Source organism: Vigna umbellata, chromosome 6 (genome assembly GCF_029865625.1).
Source record: "Vigna umbellata cultivar VRB3 chromosome 6, Vumbellata_1.0, whole genome shotgun sequence".
NCBI classification, from domain to species: domain Eukaryota; kingdom Viridiplantae; phylum Streptophyta; class Magnoliopsida; order Fabales; family Fabaceae; genus Vigna; species Vigna umbellata.
The window spans coordinates 10,523,116-10,544,237 of record NC_142170.1 but is presented as its reverse complement, the minus strand read 5'-3'; the positions used below and the strand labels follow the sequence as shown (position 1 = coordinate 10,544,237).

Here is a 21,122-nt window from a genome sequence, read left to right as displayed (position 1 = left end):
TTAAAGTTTTATAAAATTGAAGAAAATGTTATATTATTTTTATAATAATCTTTTAAATTAAAATAACGTTATTTATATATATATATATATATATATATATATATATATATATATATAGATACAAATATTCGAACCATTATTACAAAAATAATTTTAAAGTATATACTGTCTAAATGTTACCCTGGACCAAACGACTCACTGGGCGATAAATTTTGAATAATAATTATTTGATAACCTGATAAAACAAAGCATCAATTTTACAACTCATTATATTAATATTTTAATCATATTTTTTGTTTTTAATCATAAAGTTATTAAATAATATTTTTATTTTAATGCCCGTTTACAATATTTCAAATCATAATACAAATACACTCTAACTTCCAATATTAAGCACATTTGAATCACATTCATATTTTTTCTAACATGGATATATTAAAGTACCTCATTAAAATAGGGATATATATATATATATATATATATATATATATATATATATATATATATATATATATATATATATATATATATTAAAATACTGATAACAAACTATGCTATAGGCCATCTGGTAATAATTCAAACGGGCTATGTTGATTGATACAACAAGGAAATATGCAGAAAGAAAAACATAAACTACTCTAAAATCACGTGTTGAAATTTTAAATAAGAAAAATCACTAATAAAATAAAAAAGAAAGTTCAAATAAGACAACGAATCTTCCATTTCAAAACAATTTCCATATTTACTTTTAATTCCACAATATTTTTTTGGTATTATTCCATAGGCAAAAATGTGCTTTCTTCTCTCTTTTTTATGATCGCATATCTTAAGTATTTTGTTCATGTTATTTGAGATATAGCTGGTGAAAATGACACAAAAAGGAACATGAACATCCAGTTATTACACACAAGTACTGAATCACCATTACATCGTTACATCAACCAAATAGAGAACACTATTCATTCCAAGTTTTGAACTTCCTTTGGTGATCAAAGTCTGAAAATTACAGAAATTTATCAAGGCATCAAACATATGAGCACAGAAATCAATCAGAAAGTGTAAGTCATTCTTTCTTCCCTATTCCATGTGACATGTTGTAGATCCCTCTTCCCTGATAAAAAAGTGCAAAACAATGTCACCAGAAATAAGAGGAGACTCATTGAATGTTATTGAAATATTCAATCTGCAAAGTCAATACAGATTATATGAAGATTTCTGAAAAGTGATAACAAACAAACTTACAATCAGATACAATGAAGATGCTGCCAATGCGAGTGGTATTGCAACAGAGGTAATCTTGTCATATGGTCCTTTCAAATACGTGTGCTTATGGACACTCTGGAAATGCTTTTGCTTCTCAATAAGTTTCTCTCGTGGTCTAAATGGCGGTTCTGACATCCTTCAAGTTTGTGGGGGACCAACAAAAAAGGTTATTCAATTCACTAATTTTCCCAAAGCAAAAATATCACCTAATAAATCTAGCATAAACAAAATCATAACAAGATATAAGATATTGTGTTAGAAAACCATATACATGCAACTATGAAGGTATCTACAAAATAACCACCAAATCTGTCTGAAACAATTTGACAAACACCTCCGAGGGGCTCTCTTACAAGTTGATTCAACAATGAACCCTGATTGCCCAGGTTCAACGCAGTGCTTTTGTCACAAGTTCACAACAAAACAATACATCCTAATCTTCAAACATTAAAGACATCAACAAAATTGACACTTCCGTAATTCATGATGTTCCTTGTGGCTGTCCATCTATCAGATGTTGTCATCTAGCATCCAATGAAGTAAGATGCAGACAACTGTAGTTCACACGCGTCTGCCCTTCAGTACAAGTAACTAATTCTTAGCTGGCTGCTCTGTTCTATGCAAGTACCATAACACTCTGTAACTTCACAGGTCATTAAATTACACCAAATAGAGCAGCTAACATAACATTTACCGAATTTTCTGACACTGATTTTAAAACGCTGGACCCGTCGAAACACGCGCTATTAAGAGGAGAAAAATTGTAAAGAAATCAAGAGATAAAGAACAGCAAAAATGAATGAAAATCAAAAGGAGCTGAAAGTGCTAAAAACCTAAACAGAAAAATCGAAAGAAAAGGATTGGGATGCTTACTTTGAAGAAAGGGTGTTAGCGTAACAGAGGAAATTATTGCAGGTTTTTTCAATTGATAATATTTGAAACGCTTAATTGAAATGTCCCAATATCATAAGCGGATGCTCTCGGTTCTTCCTAGAATGTTCTGGTATTTCACTTCCATGCCATGATGGCCCAATCTTTTTTTCTTTTTTTCTAACGTTCTTTGGTTTTTGTCACTCACAGTATTTTGAAACACTATTTTTCAATTTTTAGATTATTATTTTCTTATTTAGTATTAATTATTCAATTGAACTTTTTTTGTTTATTTTTTATACACGTGCTTAAATATTTTGCTATCTTAGCGCAGTACACTACTTGTAAAGTATAAAAAAATGATTGGAAACTTCAAAACAGGGTTTTTGTTATAATTTTGTGGATGGATTAACCTTCTCTTACGTTTTTTCTATTGGATTTTTTAATATCTCCTTTTTCTTGATTTAGTTTCTGTAATATTCATTGAATTTGATTATTTATGAATAATAATATTTGAAATTCATTAAATGAGAATGATAAAATATTAAATGAGTCGTTCATTAGATAAATTTATGAGTCATATTCACATCATTAGACAAATTCACATTAAAATGATAAAAATTAATTAATTAATGTATTAAAAATTCCAACATAACATTAATCTGTAGATAATCTTTATTTGAAACTTCAGTTAAGTTTAAGTCACCAATATTTGAAATTTGACTAAATTATAAATATCACGTATATGATTGAATAAAATGAAAGAATATAAAAATTAAAAAAACATATGTAAAACAAATTCTTAAATATTTTATCAGATAATCTTTTAGAATAAGGGTGAGAAAGAGATTCCGAACATTTTAAAGATCATGACTTATTATAAAGTCTAATAGTGTAAGATCCCAAATTATATAGAAGCATATAACATAGTAAGTTTATATTTATATAAAAGAGAATAGTTAGAGTAGACTGTAAATAAAGTTGCTAAGCTTACAGTGATCACAAAATGAGTCATAATTTAAAACTTAAACGTAAATAAAGTATTTCAACAGATAAGGAATCACTTAAAGTCCTAATGAAACTAAGCAGCAGCCCCGTCGTCCTCCAAAGCCTGCTCTAGAGGCACCTCATCCATCTTTGCTCACATCCAAGTGGATGATCATTGAAAAAGAAAATCATACCCAAGCAACATACAAACACAGAAGCAAGGGTGAGCTAGATATAAAAATCATGTTATAGCAGTCACCTGCAACATGCAAGTAAAGACGGATACACTACACTGCACACACCTGACTTGTTGCACTTAAACTTGACTCGTCCGAACTTAGAATGATTGTCGAGCTATGGCGGGTTATGCACTCGTGGTGGCCTCTACTGCTTTGCAAAGCCATTGCCAATGGGTTTCACCCTACCACACTCACGAGCTTAGTCTGTTATCACTCACCTTGGGCCATACTGGAAGCACCCAAGACTAGGACCTCCTGCTACTACTCACCACATGATTCAATCCTCTCCACTTGAGAATGATCGACCATTGTAGTTTCAGGATAACCCCCAAGACTGAGCTACCATGCAAATCATTTTATACACTAAGGGCACCGCCATGAATCTTCTCCTTGAAGATCATGGAATTACGTCCAATACTATAGGGCACCACCATGTACCTCCTTAGAGATCCATGGAATTACGTCTATCAACCATACTTTTAAAATCACATACTTTCAATCACCAAACGTGCCTCATACACTCGCATACTTCCAATATAATCACATTACCACATCATACTATGCATTTCAAACATTCCACACACTTGATTCAACCAAAAAGAGAGCAAAAGAGAAGACAGGACTCAAAGGGTTCGCACAGCGCACCCTATTCGCAAGGCGAGATAGGATAGTCTCGCACAGCGCACCCCTTAATTCGCCATGCGAATTATCTCACAACATGCATCAGACTTTCAACCTCTCGCATAACACACCCAGGTCGCTATGCGAGAGCCTAGACAGAGACCAACCCCCTTAAAGCTCTCGCTATGCGTCTCACTTCGCCTTTCGAATTAAATAGGCAGTGGTTCTAAACCACCACCAGTCGCATAGCGACAGGATTCGCCAGGCGAATCCACAAACAAAGAGCAGTACCCTCTGGTCATTCGCACAACGCACCAGCTCGCACAGCGAATTACCCATACAGTGAGCACCCTCTATAGGGTCTCGCTATGCGAGACAGCTCACATAGCGACTCTACATCATCTGCAGAACACAAATTCTGCAGAATCACACACTCACACCAGCCCTTACCATTTCTAGGCCTCTTGGCCAACTTCTAAGACATCCAATTCGAGTATATGTTGAATTAAACATGTCTAACTGATTCTAACCCTTTATAACATCTTTTTAAAGTGTTTATGCATTGATTTATACTTGAAAACTGAAAATCTCTCAACCTAGGGGCCCAAATCTAATTCTACCATTTTTAACATGTTCTAGTCTAGTTTTATTCCTAGCAAGTCAAAATTGACATATATGAGCTACCCAAATAGCCCAATTGCACTCTAGACCTCCAATGCCCAAAATCACTATCTCACTTACTCTCCAAATGAACTAAAATCCTGATAGAACAAGTCTCCCACTTATTCAATGTTACAACAAACCTCTTACCCCAAGGCACTTCAACATAGTAATTACAGAAATTAAATACACTCACACAGTATACAAACATCACACTCCAGTTCCATTGTCCCAAGATTCAACACATGCAACTACATCTTTCCAAGTCAAAACACCATACCAACAATAAAGCAATTAAAAACACAATTTTTCAGATCTTCACAAATAGTGTGACAACCTTATTCAAATGTGTTTGAAACCAAGAGTAACATTTAGGTGTTAGTAAACATGTTTGGTTGACTCAAGTTTTTTATTAAAAAGTTTACTCAAACTAATTATAACAATTAAATTAATCTAGTTTATTTCACTTTTAATTTAATATAAAATTCAAATTAATTTAATATATTGTGATTTTATTATATCAAATTGTTTTTTATAAATAATGAGTATAATATTATTGACATTTTAAAATGAAAATTTGTCAAATAAAAAATATTTTTCTTGATTTCTTTTGCGCAATTACTTTTTATTATTAATTTAAATTTTATTTCATAATCATAAATAAATTACATAATTTTTTAGTTAAGAACTACAGTGTGTTATCATGTTTTGGTGAATATAATATAAAGATAAAATATGGCCTTCGAGAATATCACTTAGCAACCGTGAAAGTTTGTCCGATCCTATTAATTTAAAACATATAGCATTATATTTAATATAAAGTAAATGGCTTAGTTTGGCAACTAATTTCTAAATCAAATGGGTTGTTTGAGAAAAAAATGCATTAAAAACATTCAGAAAATGAGTTGTTTTTTAAAAATAATTCGTTTTTTAACATATTAATGATACCTGTAATATGCTTTTTTTCTTTAACATAAAATAAATACTTGTGAGCTTTGAGATTCTCCTAATAAACAAAATTTTGATTTTATAATATTAATATTAAAGGAAATTTTGCGTTTTTGTCTACACATATTAGTTCTATAATTCTCTTCTCAATTTCAAAGTTATAGTCTGTTTAATTTATAAGTTTAATTTTCATACACCTGTATGATAAAATATTTTTTATCAACCGGATAAACATAAACCCGTAATTACAATAAAATATTTAATTTTCATACACCTATGAATACATAAATTACATTATATTGATTGGGGTAGCTATTAAGAAGTAGGCGGTGTCCAAGAGTTTTTTGGTGGTGCAGAAAGAAAACACCCCAACCCAACGTAGGTTATCCGTTAGAATTAAACGACGTACCGTTTTAGGGTTTAGATTGCTTCGGTCTTTTTTCACTCTTTCTCTAGTGTTTCAACTCTTCAGAACAAGATTTCGCTCCCTCACTTTGAAATTACTACATTTAGAGAAAGTTACTAAGCTTTGTTGTTCTTCCTCATTCAATTAAATCGAAGTGCTGCTTTTGAAGATGGAAGAACACGAGAATGGTGCCAACGCTGGAGAAGAGGAACCGATGATAGGCCCGGGCCCGGCCCCTCGGGCTCGGCCCAAGCGACCCCTTCAGTTCGAGCAGGCCTACCTCAACGCTTTACCCTCCGCCAACATGTCAGTTTCCGCGCCAATATCGTAGTTTTGAATTAGGGTTTCTTCAATCGAGAAATTGCGCAACTCCAAAAGTGAAAATCTCGTGAATGTTATGGATTCCTTCAGTTTCTTATTGTTGTTCTCGATGCAGGTATGAGAAAAGTTACATGCACCGTGACGTGGTTACGCATGTTGCTGTTTCAGCTGCGGATTTTTTCATCACTGGAAGTTCCGATGGTATTCCGAATTTGAATTTATGATTAATTTTTTTTCTTTTTTGCCAGTTATAAGTAGCATGCTGAAAATTTGAAGCTACTCATTTGAATAGAGTGATCCTATTAGTTGTAACCTTACCAGTACTTTTGTCGCTGTTTGTTATTTATTTTTTTTGTAAAATTATCGGTGCCGTGTAACTATGGAAGCATCGATCAGGTGAAACGATACACTTATGATAGCATATAGGTCTTATTTGAATTAGCTTAATCTTTGGAATAGTTTATATGTCTGGAATGACATTGTGGCGTACTTCTTGTTGTCAGGGCATTTGAAGTTTTGGAAGAAAAAGTCTATTGGTATTGAGTTTGCCAAACACTTCAGATCTCATCTTGGTCCAATTGAAGGTCTAGCTGTAAGTTTGTTAACCTCCCGCGACACTTTTGCTATAAATTTTATATAATTTGTTAAATTAATGTATTCTTGCCTGACTTGTCAGATATTGTATAGTATGATTTTGTTGGGCATAGAAAGTATTATTGCGATTATTTTCTTGTTGTATTATGTATTTATATTTTCAGAGTCTCGTTATGCTTGTCATCAACCATGACTTATTTCAGCTATGCAGGTTAGTATTGATGGTCTGCTCTGCTGCACAATATCAGATGACCGCTCTGTAAAAATATACGATGTAGTAAACTATGACATGATGGTCATGATTCGCTTGCCATATACTCCTGGTGCTGTTGAATGGGTTTACAAACAAGGGGATGTCAAAGCCAGACTTGCTATTAGTGATAGGAACTCATCTTTTGTGCACATATATGATGCACGAGCTGGTTCAAATGATCCCATTGTCTCCAAAGAGGTTCCAATTCTAAACTAACTTTAATATAAGTTATTCTTCGAAAAGAATTACAATTTTTTTGGTGATATTTTGCATCATCTTATTAAATATCTGTCACATTCCCTCCTTTTTTCAGATACATATGGGTCCTATTAAAGTTATGAAGTACAACGCCGTGTATGATTCCGTAATTTCAGCAGATGAAAAGGGGATAATTGAATATTGGAGTCCTGTGACACTTCAATTCCCAGAGGATGAGTATGTGCTTACTTTTTTCTTATTGTAATTCTGCCTCTGTCCATTTTTATAAATGAATATCATCATATTAAAACCTGTGAATTCTGAAGCTGCACTTTAACTTTTTCTCAATGAGTTATTCTAAACACCAGCTGTAATAGTCAATAATATGATTAGGATTATCTCATAAACTATTAATAGATTTAGGCATCCTTAAAAAAGACTACTGCATATTCAATAAGATCATTCTTATTAGTTTCAAAATTTCCACCATAGGATCTTTCACTGAAATCCTGTCGGGCAATAACATTTGCTATTCTGTTCATAGGTGGCATTTTTTCTTAACTTCTGGCTAATGGTTTATATCCTCCTCTTGGCACCATTGTCGACCACTTAGCCAATGATCTAAGGGTTTTTAATTTGTCCACCAATAAGTTGCTTACAAGCCTAGCCTATACAAAATGAATCGTTATTGTAATCCGCAATCCCATGGAAGTGCCAATATTTCGAACATTTTGTGGTTATCATACATTGTCATTTTGTGATTCTACTAGTATTTATTATTCTACTATATAGTGAATACTAGTTCTGGAAATTCTCAATTACACAAGTTTTGATGTTGGAATTTGTGCAGTTACTTATGCTCTTTAATGGTTTCCTCGGGTTGTTGTAGGGTCAATTTTAAACTGAAAAGTGATACTGACCTCTTTGAAATTGCTAAATGCAAGACTTCTGTTTCAGCTATCGAGGTACTTCAATTATATGAACATATTTCTGAACTCACAGTTGATAATTCCACATTATGTTATTTGGGTGTCTTTTGAAAGCTAGATATCTGGTGTTTAACTTCGATGGTTTTTATTGACCATATTGCATCTTTTTTAGGTAAGTCCAGATGGTAAACAATTTTCCATTACATCACCTGATCGAAGGATCCGTGTGTTTTGGTTCAGAACGGGTAAATTAAGGCGAGTTTATGATGAATCTTTAGAGGTAACAGTTTTATCATGATTTCTCCCTCTCTTTTGTCATTTGTGGACATAATAATATGGTAAATGAATTGCTTTATTAAAGGTTGCTCAAGATCTCCAAAGAAGTGATGCTCCATTATATCGGTTGGAAGCTATTGATTTTGGTCGAAGAATGGCTGTTGAGAAGGAAATAGAAAAAACAGAAAGTGCACCACTTCCAAATGCAGTCTTTGATGAAAGTTCCAATTTTCTTATATATGCAACCTTGCTTGGGATAAAAGTAAGATTTTTTTTCCTTGCTCAAGTTTTACAAACAATCACTCCAATTCCTTCTGTAATACCACCTTTCTGTTTTCTTTTCCTTCATTGTTTGCTAATACATGAGGTGGCTAGATGGTACTCCTTTTCCCTTATTTGTTTACATCTTCCATATGTTTGTAGATTGTTAATCTGCACACCAATAAAGTTAGTCGAATACTTGGAAAGGTGGAGAATAATGATAGGTTCTTAAGAATAGCTTTATATCAAGGTGATCGGAGTAGCAAAAGAGTAAGAAAGATTCCTTCGGCAGCTGCAAATGTTAATGAGAGTAAGGAGCCTTTGACAGATCCCACTCTCCTGTGTTGTGCCTTTAAAAAGCACAGAATATATTTATTCAGGTAAGATTGTACACTCTACTGACCATTTTACCTCTGTTATGAAATCCAAAGGGGTATAGTTTTGCTATTTGATAATATCATATACAGATATTTTGTTGGTTGTGTTTTTTACCTTGGTACATCTTTTTAAAGAATGTCATCATTAGTAGTATCTCATGAAAACGAAAGTCACGATATCTAAGTTGTGAAATCTATCATGTATCAGTCGAAGAGAGCCGGAGGAGCCTGAAGATGCAACTAAAGGAAGAGATGTGTTCAATGAAAAACCTCCTGCTGATGAACTTTTGGCAGTTTCAGACATTGGAAAGTCAGTTACAACGTCACTTCCTGAGAATGTGGTGAGTTATCTTTGTTTGCCTTTAAAAGTAGGTTGAGAATTGACACTTATATTCCAAAAGCTTAACTTTCTTATGTTACTGAAGGGGTTTGGATCTTCAAGTCTTAATGTTAATGTAATGATTAATTCTTATCCTAAGTTTTTCTATTGCCCTGTACCATAATGGTTGGAGCCTTGAATAGCTCTTAATATGATGGTGTAACCTTCCATATTGTGGAGGAAAGCATATTGAAACAAAATAGTCATCTCTTCTAAGTGCTTGTCCTTGTTCAGCAGAACAGAACGATATCCTAAAACATATTCCCTCTTGATCCTTACATATGAGTTGGTTTCTTATATATTTTTCTTTTACAATCACAGGGTTATCTCTCTGTTCCCCAAAAGTAGCTTTACAATACAAATTTTTCTTTTTTGCAGATTCTACACACCACAATGGGTGATATTCACATGAAATTATACCCTGAGGAATGTCCAAAAACTGTGGAGAATTTCACAACACACTGCCGAAATGGGTATTATGACAATCTTATTTTTCATAGGGTCATCAAAGGCTTCATGATTCAAACAGGAGATCCTCTGGGAGATGGCACTGGTGGGCAATCTATTTGGGGGAGAGAATTTGAGGATGAATTTCATAAAAGGTAATTTTGTTTGTTTTTAAACATACTATCATATGCTAGAAATATCATCGCAATTTCAGACTCCAAGCTGATGATTATTTGGGAGTTTTGAAGCATAGACTGGAGACAGATAGTACACGCGCACATGGATATATGACTACATTAAAAATTGTAGGACATAGGGACACGATATACATGTATGTGTGATCAAATATCACAATAAGATGTTTACAGTCGTATGATTATTAGTCTCAACGAAAGTACTAAGACATCTTATTTGATAATGAAAAAACTTGAAGGAATTTGAGAAACCATTGTTGTAAAGAAAAATCCAGAAAAACTATGAAACTCCTAAACCACCATGGGGAAGAACCAATACGGTACTTCTAAAGGGTCATACAAAGAATTTCATAAATATCAAATTCCTAAGAATTGTAAAATTCATCTTTAACCAGCAGCATGAAAATTTAATCATTTTAAGCAGATTAACTCAAGCAAAACATTAATCAAAATTGAATCGTAAAAGGAACACATTAATCGAATTTATATCATAAGAGGTATTACACAAACATGGGGACATTTCTTGACGAAGACGGTGCAGTGGTTCAACAATAGGAAACGGTGGCTTGTTGGATGGTTTGATGGCGGTTGGTTCATTGATATATGTTTGCATATGCAAAGATAACGTAGGAAGGTAGAGGTGGTGGTTCAAAGTCAGATAGTGACTGGTTCAATGTGTGATAGTTTGATGGCAGACGGTAGCTGGTTGGATGGTATTTTTCAAATGGCTAAACATTAAGGAGGAAGACGAATTGTGTGTTTTGAAAAAAAAGAAGTAAATTTCACACGTCTGGGAGTGGGCTGAGTCCATTTTAGCGTGTTGTGTCCATTTTACTGGACCACATTGGGCATGTGGACACAGTTCAAAGTGGTGCTTCTTAGTTTGGGGAATATGCTAATGCCAAGTGGAAACTTCCTGTGGTATGGTTTTTATTCAGATGGAACTTTAGAGTAATAATTTTTTTCTCTCATACAGTTTGAGGCATGATAGACCGTTCACAGTTTCTATGGCAAATGCTGGCCCTAATACAAATGGCTCTCAGTTCTTTATCACCACAGTGGCTACTCCATGGTTGGACAACAAGCACACTGTATTTGGTAGAGTTGCAAAGGGAATGGATGTTGTACAGGTAAATTGCCTTCTATTTTTGCTTAGGAGAATCATGTTATTCAAAATCACTCGGCAAATACTTTCCAAATTTGTAGTGTGGGCATTTTGAAATCAGTCCTTCTCAGTTTCCTTTTCTCTAATATGAAAATTTTGATAAATGTTGCTCTTATAGGTTTTCTTCTATAATGTATTATGTTAAAATGTTTTGGGTCTTGTTGATTAAAGTCCTATTGAGAATATCTAATGTTGGCAGGCCATAGAGAAAGTGAAGACAGACAAGACAGACAAACCATATCAAGATGTTAAAATTCTAAATGTCACTGTACCGAAGTCTTGAAGGTCTTTGGTTTGTTTTGCCGCTGCAGCCATCAGTCATAAATTTACCGGTGATACTTGCCTGAAGAAGTTTTAAATGGATGACTTGAAGCTTCTTCCTTTAGTTTCATAGGTTTCCTACGAACTGAGGCAATTATTTAACAGGATGGGTGTTGTTTTTCATGCTTACACTTCCGTCACAGGTTCCATCTTCCTTTATGTGACTAATGGCTCAAGCTAACTGATGCTGTCTTCCGTGTTCTGCTCTGCCATTATAATGTGCTTTGCACGTCAAAGGAATCACTTGACATGTAATTTTTTCTGATAGAATACCTTATTAAAACTGTTTTTAAGTGTGGTATAAATTGTTTTACCCTTTGATATTTCCAGGCTAATAATTTAACTCTCATAAGCATGGACACCACTGTTCCATCCATCTTAATTTGACCTGCAATTTGTTAAAAGCAGTCTGCACCAATCCGGAGGGCTCTGGCGCACCTGTGGTGTATCTAAAACCTATAGTAATTATTTTTAAAGCTAAAACCTATAATAACAAGAAATTGTTATTTGCGACATTTTAGTGTGATCAGTTATGCTGCGTGCATGATGATTTTTAATAATTGAAGTTGTTATTGAAAGCACAAAAACTTGGTGATATTTGAATAGAAAGTAGAACAATGTTATCAATCTTTTCTATTTCGTAATAGATTTTAAAGAGGGTACATTTTTCTAGTTAAAAAAAGAACGCATCATTAGTCATCTATTGAAATTATCATTTAGTTTATTTACGATTGTGTAACAAAAAAGTATCGTATTTAAGAATATGAAAAAGACATGTACACAAAATTTAGCGTATATTTTATGAGCTAAAATTATGTTTTGACGACTAGACAAGTTGAACCAAAATTAAGAGTTCAATTTAGGTTGAATTTTTTTAAATGAATCTATGGCTTAAGAACTATTTTTTATGCCTAAAAAATCCCTAAATGTACAATACCAATACCAATAACCTAAGTATAAAATAAAATAAAAAAATAAAGTTCCTAAGTGATAGTTGCGTATCTGTTGAGAGCCATAAAATGACACTAAATGTTTAGCTTTAGAAAAATTATAGTTTTTACGGAGTAAATGCTATAGACTCAGTTCAAAATAGTTTATTGTGTCGGTGAAATAATAACAATAATAATAATAAAATCAAATTGTCTTACTTTGGGTCGCCAAGATAGTTGGCATATTCTCACTTCTTCCCTTGTATTACAATAATTTGAAGTTGAGATATTCCGTCCTATCAATTGAAACTTACTTTTAAAATGGCCAGTTTTAATTTGATTGTCAAATAATGATATATTCAATTCAAGTTGATTTTAGTTTTAAACAATGATGTTAAAACTTAAAAGCAGACAGTAATCAGGACCTAAAATAATGGTTAACCAGTGACCGATGATAATGAAAATCGCAACAATAAAAAAGGTATATGTAGAGGCTACTGTAAACGTGCTCAAGTACAGACAACGAAATATACTATAATCCAATATGAATGGAAGAACTTACAGAATGTTTCTATCTGGTAATACCATGTCTAGAGCAGGGACTATTACAGATATAACAGAGCTTCTGGATAAAGCAAACTTCTTAAACATTTCCAGGAAAAGAGTTAAATAAATCTTCATAAAAATACGATTCTATTATAAAATTTCATATTAACTTCAAAAATTAATTCCGGTAGCCCCGAGTTATTTTAAATTTTAATTATCAATTTGAATAAATATAATTTAATTAACGAAATCTTATTGTTTTACATTTCTCGGGGACTCCATGAAAATCAAGTTAAAAACGCAATTATAATTTGTAACCAGATACAAAAATTTCTAGGTAACTTCTTTTGAGAAGAATGATACCAAAGTGCAAATAGTTAAATATGGAAAAACATGGTTAAAGGGGGAACAGAAACCATCCTTTCATTGGTTAATGAAAAGAATGAATATTTGATCATTATATCACCAAGATTGATGAACAAAAGGAACTAGTAGACATGAGGACAAAGGGGAGTACCCTGTTAATCCATTTCAATAGATCATTCAAATGACTAAATTTGGGTAAACAAGATAACCCAAGAGCGTGATCAACGAATACTCATTGAAAACACGATTTTAAGGTGTAAACAAGTGATTTTACCTAAGATATTCATCAGTAACTTCAGATTTTCATCGGATTATAGAAATGGTACACCATAAAATAGAAAAAAAATTATTATATTTTCAGATTATTATCGTTTTAAAAAGTTTAAATAAATATATGAAGAAACAAGATAATGCTCACCTTAATAACCGATCAAACAAATTAAATCCAAACGTTACTAAATTATATCAGACAGTTTGATAACATTACATTGTCTCCAATGTGAAAAGGCAAATCTCAAAAACCTAAAAACAATATGTAACTCGAGTAACAAAACCTTGGGATTGAGCTAAAATACTAAATGGAACAGAAAATGTAAGACATAAAAACACCTCAGACCTTTTAGTCGAACAAACTGAAACCCATATCCTGCGAATCAAAGAAGGTAAAAATACATTCATCAGCAGAGAGAATTATAATTTATCCAACAAACGAAATTTGTGACATAAGTTTGAAACTTACATCATCCGACTCCTCCTTCTCTTCGACTTTCTTTTCTTCCTTTGCTTCTGCGGCAGGTGCAGCACCACCACCTCCAGCAGCTGGTGCAGCAGCAACAGCCACCGCAGCACCACCGCCAGACACAGCAGACATCTTTTCCCTTCCGCTGGCGAGTAGCTCATTGAAGTCTTTGCCCTTAACTTCAGCCAAGAGCAAGTTAATCAACTCATCCTCAGCTTCAGCTCCAACTAAAACATTGGAAAGAATATTCAGAATCAGTATTGCCAAACCATATAGATTAACCAAACATTCAACAAAATATCAAATTCTCATAGTCATTTTCTGGTTGTTAATTCTACAAGCCAAACCAAGCTAAACTTCAAATTAAAAAAAAAAAAAAAATCTTCCCTCAACATTCTACTATTCATCACAAATATTGAGACATTGCATCTTCATAGTATGATTTCAGTATTCTGATAATTAGTTCTACAAACCAAAAAACTCAAACCTTACAATCGAAAGAGAAAAACCCTTTAGCAACATTCTAGAATTGAATAAAGAAATTTGTTACATACAAATCCACTTCAGAAATCTAGCGAGAAAGAGAAAAAACTACAATAAGGTACTGGATTCAACCATCCAAAAAAAATCAATCCCAATAACGACAATTAAACAAGCAATAATATTAACAAGAAACACTGTCGTAGATGAAAATAAAACATAAAACTAAGGCAAATGAAAAATTGTGAAAAATAGTGAAAAAGCAAAAAGAAAATAATATTAAGATTGAGGAAATACCTGCGCCAAGGATATTTTTGATATCACTTGCAGAAGGAGTTGGGTTCCCTCCCAAAACTGCAAGCAAATAAGCACCCACAACCTTCATATCTGAATTCAAAATCACACAACACATTACATTTGTTAGTGACACAGATCGACAACGTAACACAACACAACACGTGCAAAATTAAATTAGGTGCGAAAGAAGGAAAACCCACTTTCTGAATTACTCTGATTTCCTCCTGAGTTTGGGATTAGGGTTTGAGCATACGAGAGGCGCAAAAGCTCAGACCAGAGACCTAATATATAACTAGGGTTTTCAGCTCTTTAGGTTCCATCTTTCTTATTTCCCATTATGTCCCTATTAACAATTAAGTAAACTTCTAATTTTTTTTTCTTCATCTTCTTCAATGGATAAAAGACTGTAAAGAAATTTTATGTAAAAAAATAAAAATAAAACATTATTCTACAAAAATAAATTTTATTATTGTTCTCTCTAATATTTAAATTTTTCATTGTTTAGTTATTTCTCTATTTTTTTATGCTACATAAATATGTTTTCAAGTCCTATAAAATTAGTGATTCTATCCTTTTTGTAACAGATTTTCTGTTTTATTTCTCAAGAAACTGACTGAAATTTTGTATACTATCTCTATAATATTCATGGCTTGAGGTGTAATTTAAACATCTCATACTTAAAAAATAAATAAATTCTAAAGCAATTTTTTTCCATCTACAAAACTTCACATGCCAAAGGTATTAATGTTAGATTTTAAAGAATTAAAATTAGGGAAAAGAAATTTTAAAATATAAAAATTCTATGAAAATTGAAATCAATTACATTATTTTTTGTAAGGAATGAAATAAAAAAAATACAAGAAGCAAAAGTAAAATTAGTCCATAGTAACTAGAAGCATAACTAAATTTATTATTTTAATTCTTTAGTTTAGGTTTCAATATATAATTTTTTATTTTATAATCCCATGTTTTATATTTTTTTACCTTTAACTTTAGCAAAATAAGTTTCTATTTTTATTTTATTTAAAATAAACATAAAATACTGATAAAAAGGATTTGGTTAACAAATTTAATATTTGAAAAAACGATTTTAATTGAAACAACTACTAAAACTATATATAGAAAAATTGAATGATATATAACTAGTATTCTAGGCTTAGTAATGCACATGATGGAATTTGTTTTAGAAAACTAAAACTTTAAAATAAAATGTATTTAAATATACATTTATATTGTAATTAAAAGCTATGTTAAAATATTTTAAACATATAAATTATGTTTCATATTTATAATAAAAAAATATATTTTGAAACAGTATTGTTTTAACTATTAATAATTTATTTTCAAAATATTACATTTTTATTTTAATTAAATATAAAAAAATGATTGAAAAGAAAGATAAGAAAAACAAATAAAGAACCTTACATATGTATTTTAAAAAAACTAAATAAAATCTCCTAATACATAATTATCAATATAATATATAAGATTATATTTTAAAAATATGATAAATGTAAGATCCATGAAAAATATTTACCTTAATTGTAACAATTTTATTACTAGTAGTAATAAATTTCTTTGTGAATGAAAAATATAATTAATAAGTTAAATATAGAAATTTTGGTAGCTTAAATGGTAGAAAATTGTGGTGATTTCAAGAACATGGGTTCAAGCCCTTTTCTACTTTTTTGTTAAAAAAGAAATTAAAAAAAATTAAAAAAATAAAAAAAAAATTAAAATATTGATAGTGGATAAAACACTTCAGATTTCAAGGCATTATTGAGGAATCCATTATGTAAGTGGTGATTAAGATATTAATATAATAAAATAATATTAAAATAATAAATAATATTAAAAAAATGGATGAATAGTAAAAATTTTGGACTATAAATAGCCATGAGAGGGGAGACTATTTTGCACAAAGAGAATAAAGAGTTAGGAAGAAATTTTTAGTTGCAAGAAGAGTAGAGGCTCTGGAGGGTTTTCGGGAAAACAAATTCGGAACAAGAGAATCTGGAATAGAGGTAAGGGAGCTAACCTTTCTAAGATTTTATATTATGATTTAGTATGGTTTTATTACTATTCATGCCTTGAAATTCTATGTGAATACTGTTAATGCTTACTGTATATCTATCTATATTGAATTTCTGTGTTAATATTATATGTTCTTGTTTTGAATCTGTAAATAAGAAATTTGTTAAAAACTAGTTGAGGAACACTTTGGCTAAGAAACACTTTGGCTAAGGAAAGACTTAGTACTTAAGTTGTCCATTGTGACGCACCTCTCTTTCTTGGAAGTCTACTCGACAAGTTTTTAACTTAAATCCTATTGAACAGATTATGTACTGTTAAATTATTGTGCAATATATCTTGTTGGAATGAAAATTTCTATTGAATTGATGTTATTGTGGTAGATATGGAATTATGAATTATAATTGTGATGGTAGGATAGAAGAATCTTAAAAAACCGGAGTTGGTACATCCCTGATCATAGAGCAGCCCTGGTCAAATCCAGTAAGTTGTGACTAGTCATATGTGCTGGCGTTTATGGTGTGTTTGATTCGTCAAACATTTGATTCTTCTCCGGTGACCATTTATGGTGATATTTTAGTATTGTTAATTTATTTTGTGATATATTCATTTTGTATAATTTCTGTGATGATTGTAATTTATTATATTGGATTTGAATTTATACATATGAACATGGTATGAGTATTAATTATGGGGATATTTCGTAAGGGTATAATATGAGTTGAGGAATGTGAGCATGGTATGAGTCTCGCGGAGAGATTCTGTAATGCCATGGTATGTGTGTATATGTTGATGTTGAGGGTCCTGAGTTGGAGGTTATCCTGATACTCTAATAATCATCCAGTCTCAATCGACATATCATTGGAATAAGTGTCTATGGTGTATCGTGGAAATGAGTGTTTATTGGGTATTATGGAATGGGTGTCCATTGAGTATTGTGGAATGAGTGTCTATTGGGTATTGTGGAAGGAGTGTCTATTGAGCGTATCAACGTAATGGATGAGTATCTATGATGCGATTGTATGATGGTATGAGTGTGTCTGACATAATTATTATATGAGGTTTGTTGAGTGCATCAAAGTAAATATGCACGTTTTATAAATGATTGGTTGCATGTTAACTCACCCTACTTGTTTGTGTTTGTGTTTGGGTATGTGCGATGATAGTATAATTCGTTATACGGGAGCAAATGAAGGAATGTCGTCTGACTCAGTGCCAATAAAGAGAAAGACAGAAGAATAAAGTAGAAGAACTCAAGTTATAATTTTGTAGTTGAAATATGAGTTTAAAACATGTATAGAAATAAATCAACTATGAATTTTTAAGTGTGAGATCAAGGGATGTTATTGTAATATTACAATATATAAATTATGAATTTTGAAATGTGAGATCTTGGATGTTACAATAAAAGAAAAATATTTTTCTATTCAAGTGTTTGTTAATTTTATACATCTCATTCATATAGTACTATGTAATTATGAGGTTAATAAATCACATAAGATGTTGTTAGCTTTTACATTATCTTTACATCATTTCTTAATTACAAAATATAAAAAAAAGAAGAAGTTGTGAGTAGACCAAGAAAAATTATATTAAATCAAATATTATATTAATGTATATATACATAAATAACTTAAAAGATCATTTCAGTTTCTTTTTCCTAACCAGATAATTCATAATGTTATAGTAGATATTTTGCATGTGCTATTAGACAACTCTGTAACTCTATAGCGGTACAATATTTTTTCTTTTAAAAACTCACTTTATATTTCAATTTATTGTACTCTTATATTTTTATGAAATAATTTAAAATTTATTTACCAATAAGAGTTAATATGGTTTTGTATTGATATTAGGACTAAGGTTGAGTACGGATAATTTTTTCTCGTATTCGACTGACACTAAATAGGGTTAAATATGTTTTTAGTCCCTAAACTATTGGTCGTTTCTGGTTTTCGTCCCTCTTTCAAAGTAAGGTACAATTTGGTCTTCATTCTTTTCTTAAAAATTTGGTCCTCATTTAGCAACAAATGAGGACTAAAACCAAAATTCCGAGGACTAAAACGAACGTTTCGAAAAAAATGAGAACCAAATTGTACCTTACTTTGAAAGAGGGACGAAAACCAGAAATGACCAATAGTTTAGGGACTAAAAACATATTTAACCCACACTAAATATAATATGTTCCGTTACTCGGCCTTATTATTTGTTGGTTTAAAAAATATTTGTAAATTTTTTTATAATCATCAATATTAAAAGATATCTATAAATATTCAAAAAAATATTATTTTATGTTTTTAAAATGAGATTTAGATAAAATTAAATAAATATATATATAATTTTAAAAGACAACTAAATAAAAGTTAGGATATATATGTTAGTTAATAGTATTTAAAACATACATATTCACATGGAAGTAATCTTAAAATTAAGTTTTATAATAAGTAAAAAAAATAGTCTAAGTTATAATAATTATTTTTATATATTGCAGTATTTTTTAACCGCTACTGATTTCTGAAAATGTAATAAACCTTATCATAACAAAGTATAATATAAGGGTTTAAGGCTATCTACACCTACTATTTTATATATTTTTTATAAAGTGACATTTTAAATAATAAATAATGATAATTAAGAGTAACATGGTACTTTTATTGATAAACAAATCCCACTGAAAACATTTGTGCATTGAATGTTTTTATTCACATTATATTACTATATTTATAAGTTATTAATATAATTAACTTTTAAATAAAATACATATTATTAACTGCGGTTATTTAAATATTTTATTATTTATTATTATCTAATTATATTTATAATTTCACAATTCAATAAAAAATTCAATAATGAAACAATTTAAAATATATAAAATAGTCATGACAGTAAAAAAAATATTTTATTTCATTGATAAATCACCATAACAAAATAATTACATCAATTACTAAAATGTTCAAATATAAAAAAAATAAAAGTTCATAAGACAATTCTACAATTAAAGTTATTATCCTAATCTTATTTGTCTCCACACGATCCCATTATATCATTTGAAAATGACATACCACATTTGGTATCCATCGCTGCAATGAATAAAAAATATATAAGAATATAAGTAATTGAAATTGAAATAAACTAAGATTAATTTATGTTAATCTCTTTAAATTTAAACTATAAAAATAGTATTGTACAATTAAAATTATGTGTAGGGACTAAAACATAAAATTTGTACAATTATAAAAATAAAAAAAATAATTAAATTAATAAGAAAGTAAATGGATAACTGTAATCATCCCTGCAATTTTAATTAATAATTGGTGTTTGTTATTAAAAGGAGTTTAGCTAATCAATTCAGAGAATGCCTTTGACTCTTCAAAGAAAAAATCTTATGCACCCATCTTAATAGGGTAAGCATAAATACATAAAATTTTCAGTATATTAATATTACCATACCATCAAGATTAAATATATGTTTATCTTGTTTTTTTAAAAAAAGTAACTTTTGAACCATTTATTACTTAAGAAATTAATTTTAATAATATGTTTTCCAATAAACAGAATTTTATCATAGTATTAAATATGTTCTTACTTTATATCATGATATCAATTAAAATATATTTAAAATATTTATAAAAATCATACTCTAAAATTTATGTATTTTTTTTTTACTTTAACTATTTAATTTCTAAAACAAATAATCCACAAATAAAGAAATATATAAGTGATAGAGTGATACATCAATCGAATTACAATGTTATAAAATCAATTATTTGTTTTAATATTATATTAATTTTTATCCTGTTTATTCTCAATTTTGGAGAGTTTGAAAAGAAAAATCAATTCATTCATTCTAACATTAATTTTGAATGAATATAATATATAACTTGTAGTGATCATCTCCTTATCTTTTATATTAACCCACATTTAATTTTGAACACATCAATGTTTTCAAAGTGTAATATATTGCATTGTGGAATAAAGAACTAACAACAAATATTAAATAAAGATTCAAAAACAACCATTTGAAT

At 30.5% G+C, this 21,122-nt stretch overlaps 3 protein-coding genes across 5 annotated transcripts; 1 reads left to right on the top strand and 2 right to left on the bottom strand.

The window, feature by feature from the left end:
- Nucleotides 1-881: 881 nt before the first annotated feature.
- LOC124831013 (uncharacterized) lies at nt 882-2,329 on the bottom strand. 2 transcript variants are annotated; one of them, XM_088093229.1, is made up of 4 exons: nt 2,137-2,329; nt 1,958-2,006; nt 1,243-1,399; nt 882-1,111 (listed from the first exon to the last, which is right to left on the bottom strand). In XM_088093229.1, exons 3-4 carry the CDS (start codon nt 1,396-1,398, stop codon nt 1,064-1,066), a joined length of 204 nt encoding a protein of 67 aa, XP_087949355.1. In that variant the 5' UTR covers nt 1,399; nt 1,958-2,006; nt 2,137-2,329; the 3' UTR covers nt 882-1,063. The 2 variants fall into 2 exon arrangements, with proteins under 2 accessions (XP_087949355.1, XP_047160853.1); XM_047304897.2 differs by lacking the exon at nt 1,958-2,006 and having other exon boundaries at nt 2,137-2,325.
- A 3,699-nt stretch (nt 2,330-6,028) lies between these two features.
- Nucleotides 6,029-12,032, top strand: CYP71 (cyclophilin71). Of its 2 annotated transcripts, XM_047304894.2 has the most exons (13): nt 6,029-6,300; nt 6,431-6,516; nt 6,819-6,907; nt 7,121-7,360; nt 7,476-7,597; nt 8,250-8,325; nt 8,462-8,569; nt 8,651-8,827; nt 8,989-9,206; nt 9,412-9,544; nt 9,961-10,184; nt 11,200-11,353; nt 11,588-12,032. In XM_047304894.2, the coding sequence occupies exons 1-13, from the start codon at nt 6,164-6,166 to the stop codon at nt 11,669-11,671; spliced, it is 1,848 nt and encodes a 615-aa protein (XP_047160850.1). In that variant the 5' UTR covers nt 6,029-6,163; the 3' UTR covers nt 11,672-12,032. The 2 variants fall into 2 exon arrangements, with proteins under 2 accessions (XP_047160850.1, XP_047160851.1); XM_047304895.2 differs by lacking the exon at nt 6,029-6,300 and having other exon boundaries at nt 6,483-6,516; nt 7,113-7,360.
- Nucleotides 12,033-13,989: 1,957 nt separating this feature from the next.
- LOC124831012 (large ribosomal subunit protein P2B-like) lies at nt 13,990-15,403 on the bottom strand. The gene is made up of 4 exons (XM_047304896.2): nt 15,267-15,403; nt 15,067-15,156; nt 14,290-14,516; nt 13,990-14,196 (listed from the first exon to the last, which is right to left on the bottom strand). The coding sequence occupies exons 2-4, from the start codon at nt 15,152-15,154 to the stop codon at nt 14,170-14,172; spliced, it is 342 nt and encodes a 113-aa protein (XP_047160852.1). The 5' UTR covers nt 15,155-15,156; nt 15,267-15,403; the 3' UTR covers nt 13,990-14,169.
- Between the last annotated feature and the right edge of the window lie 5,719 nt (nt 15,404-21,122).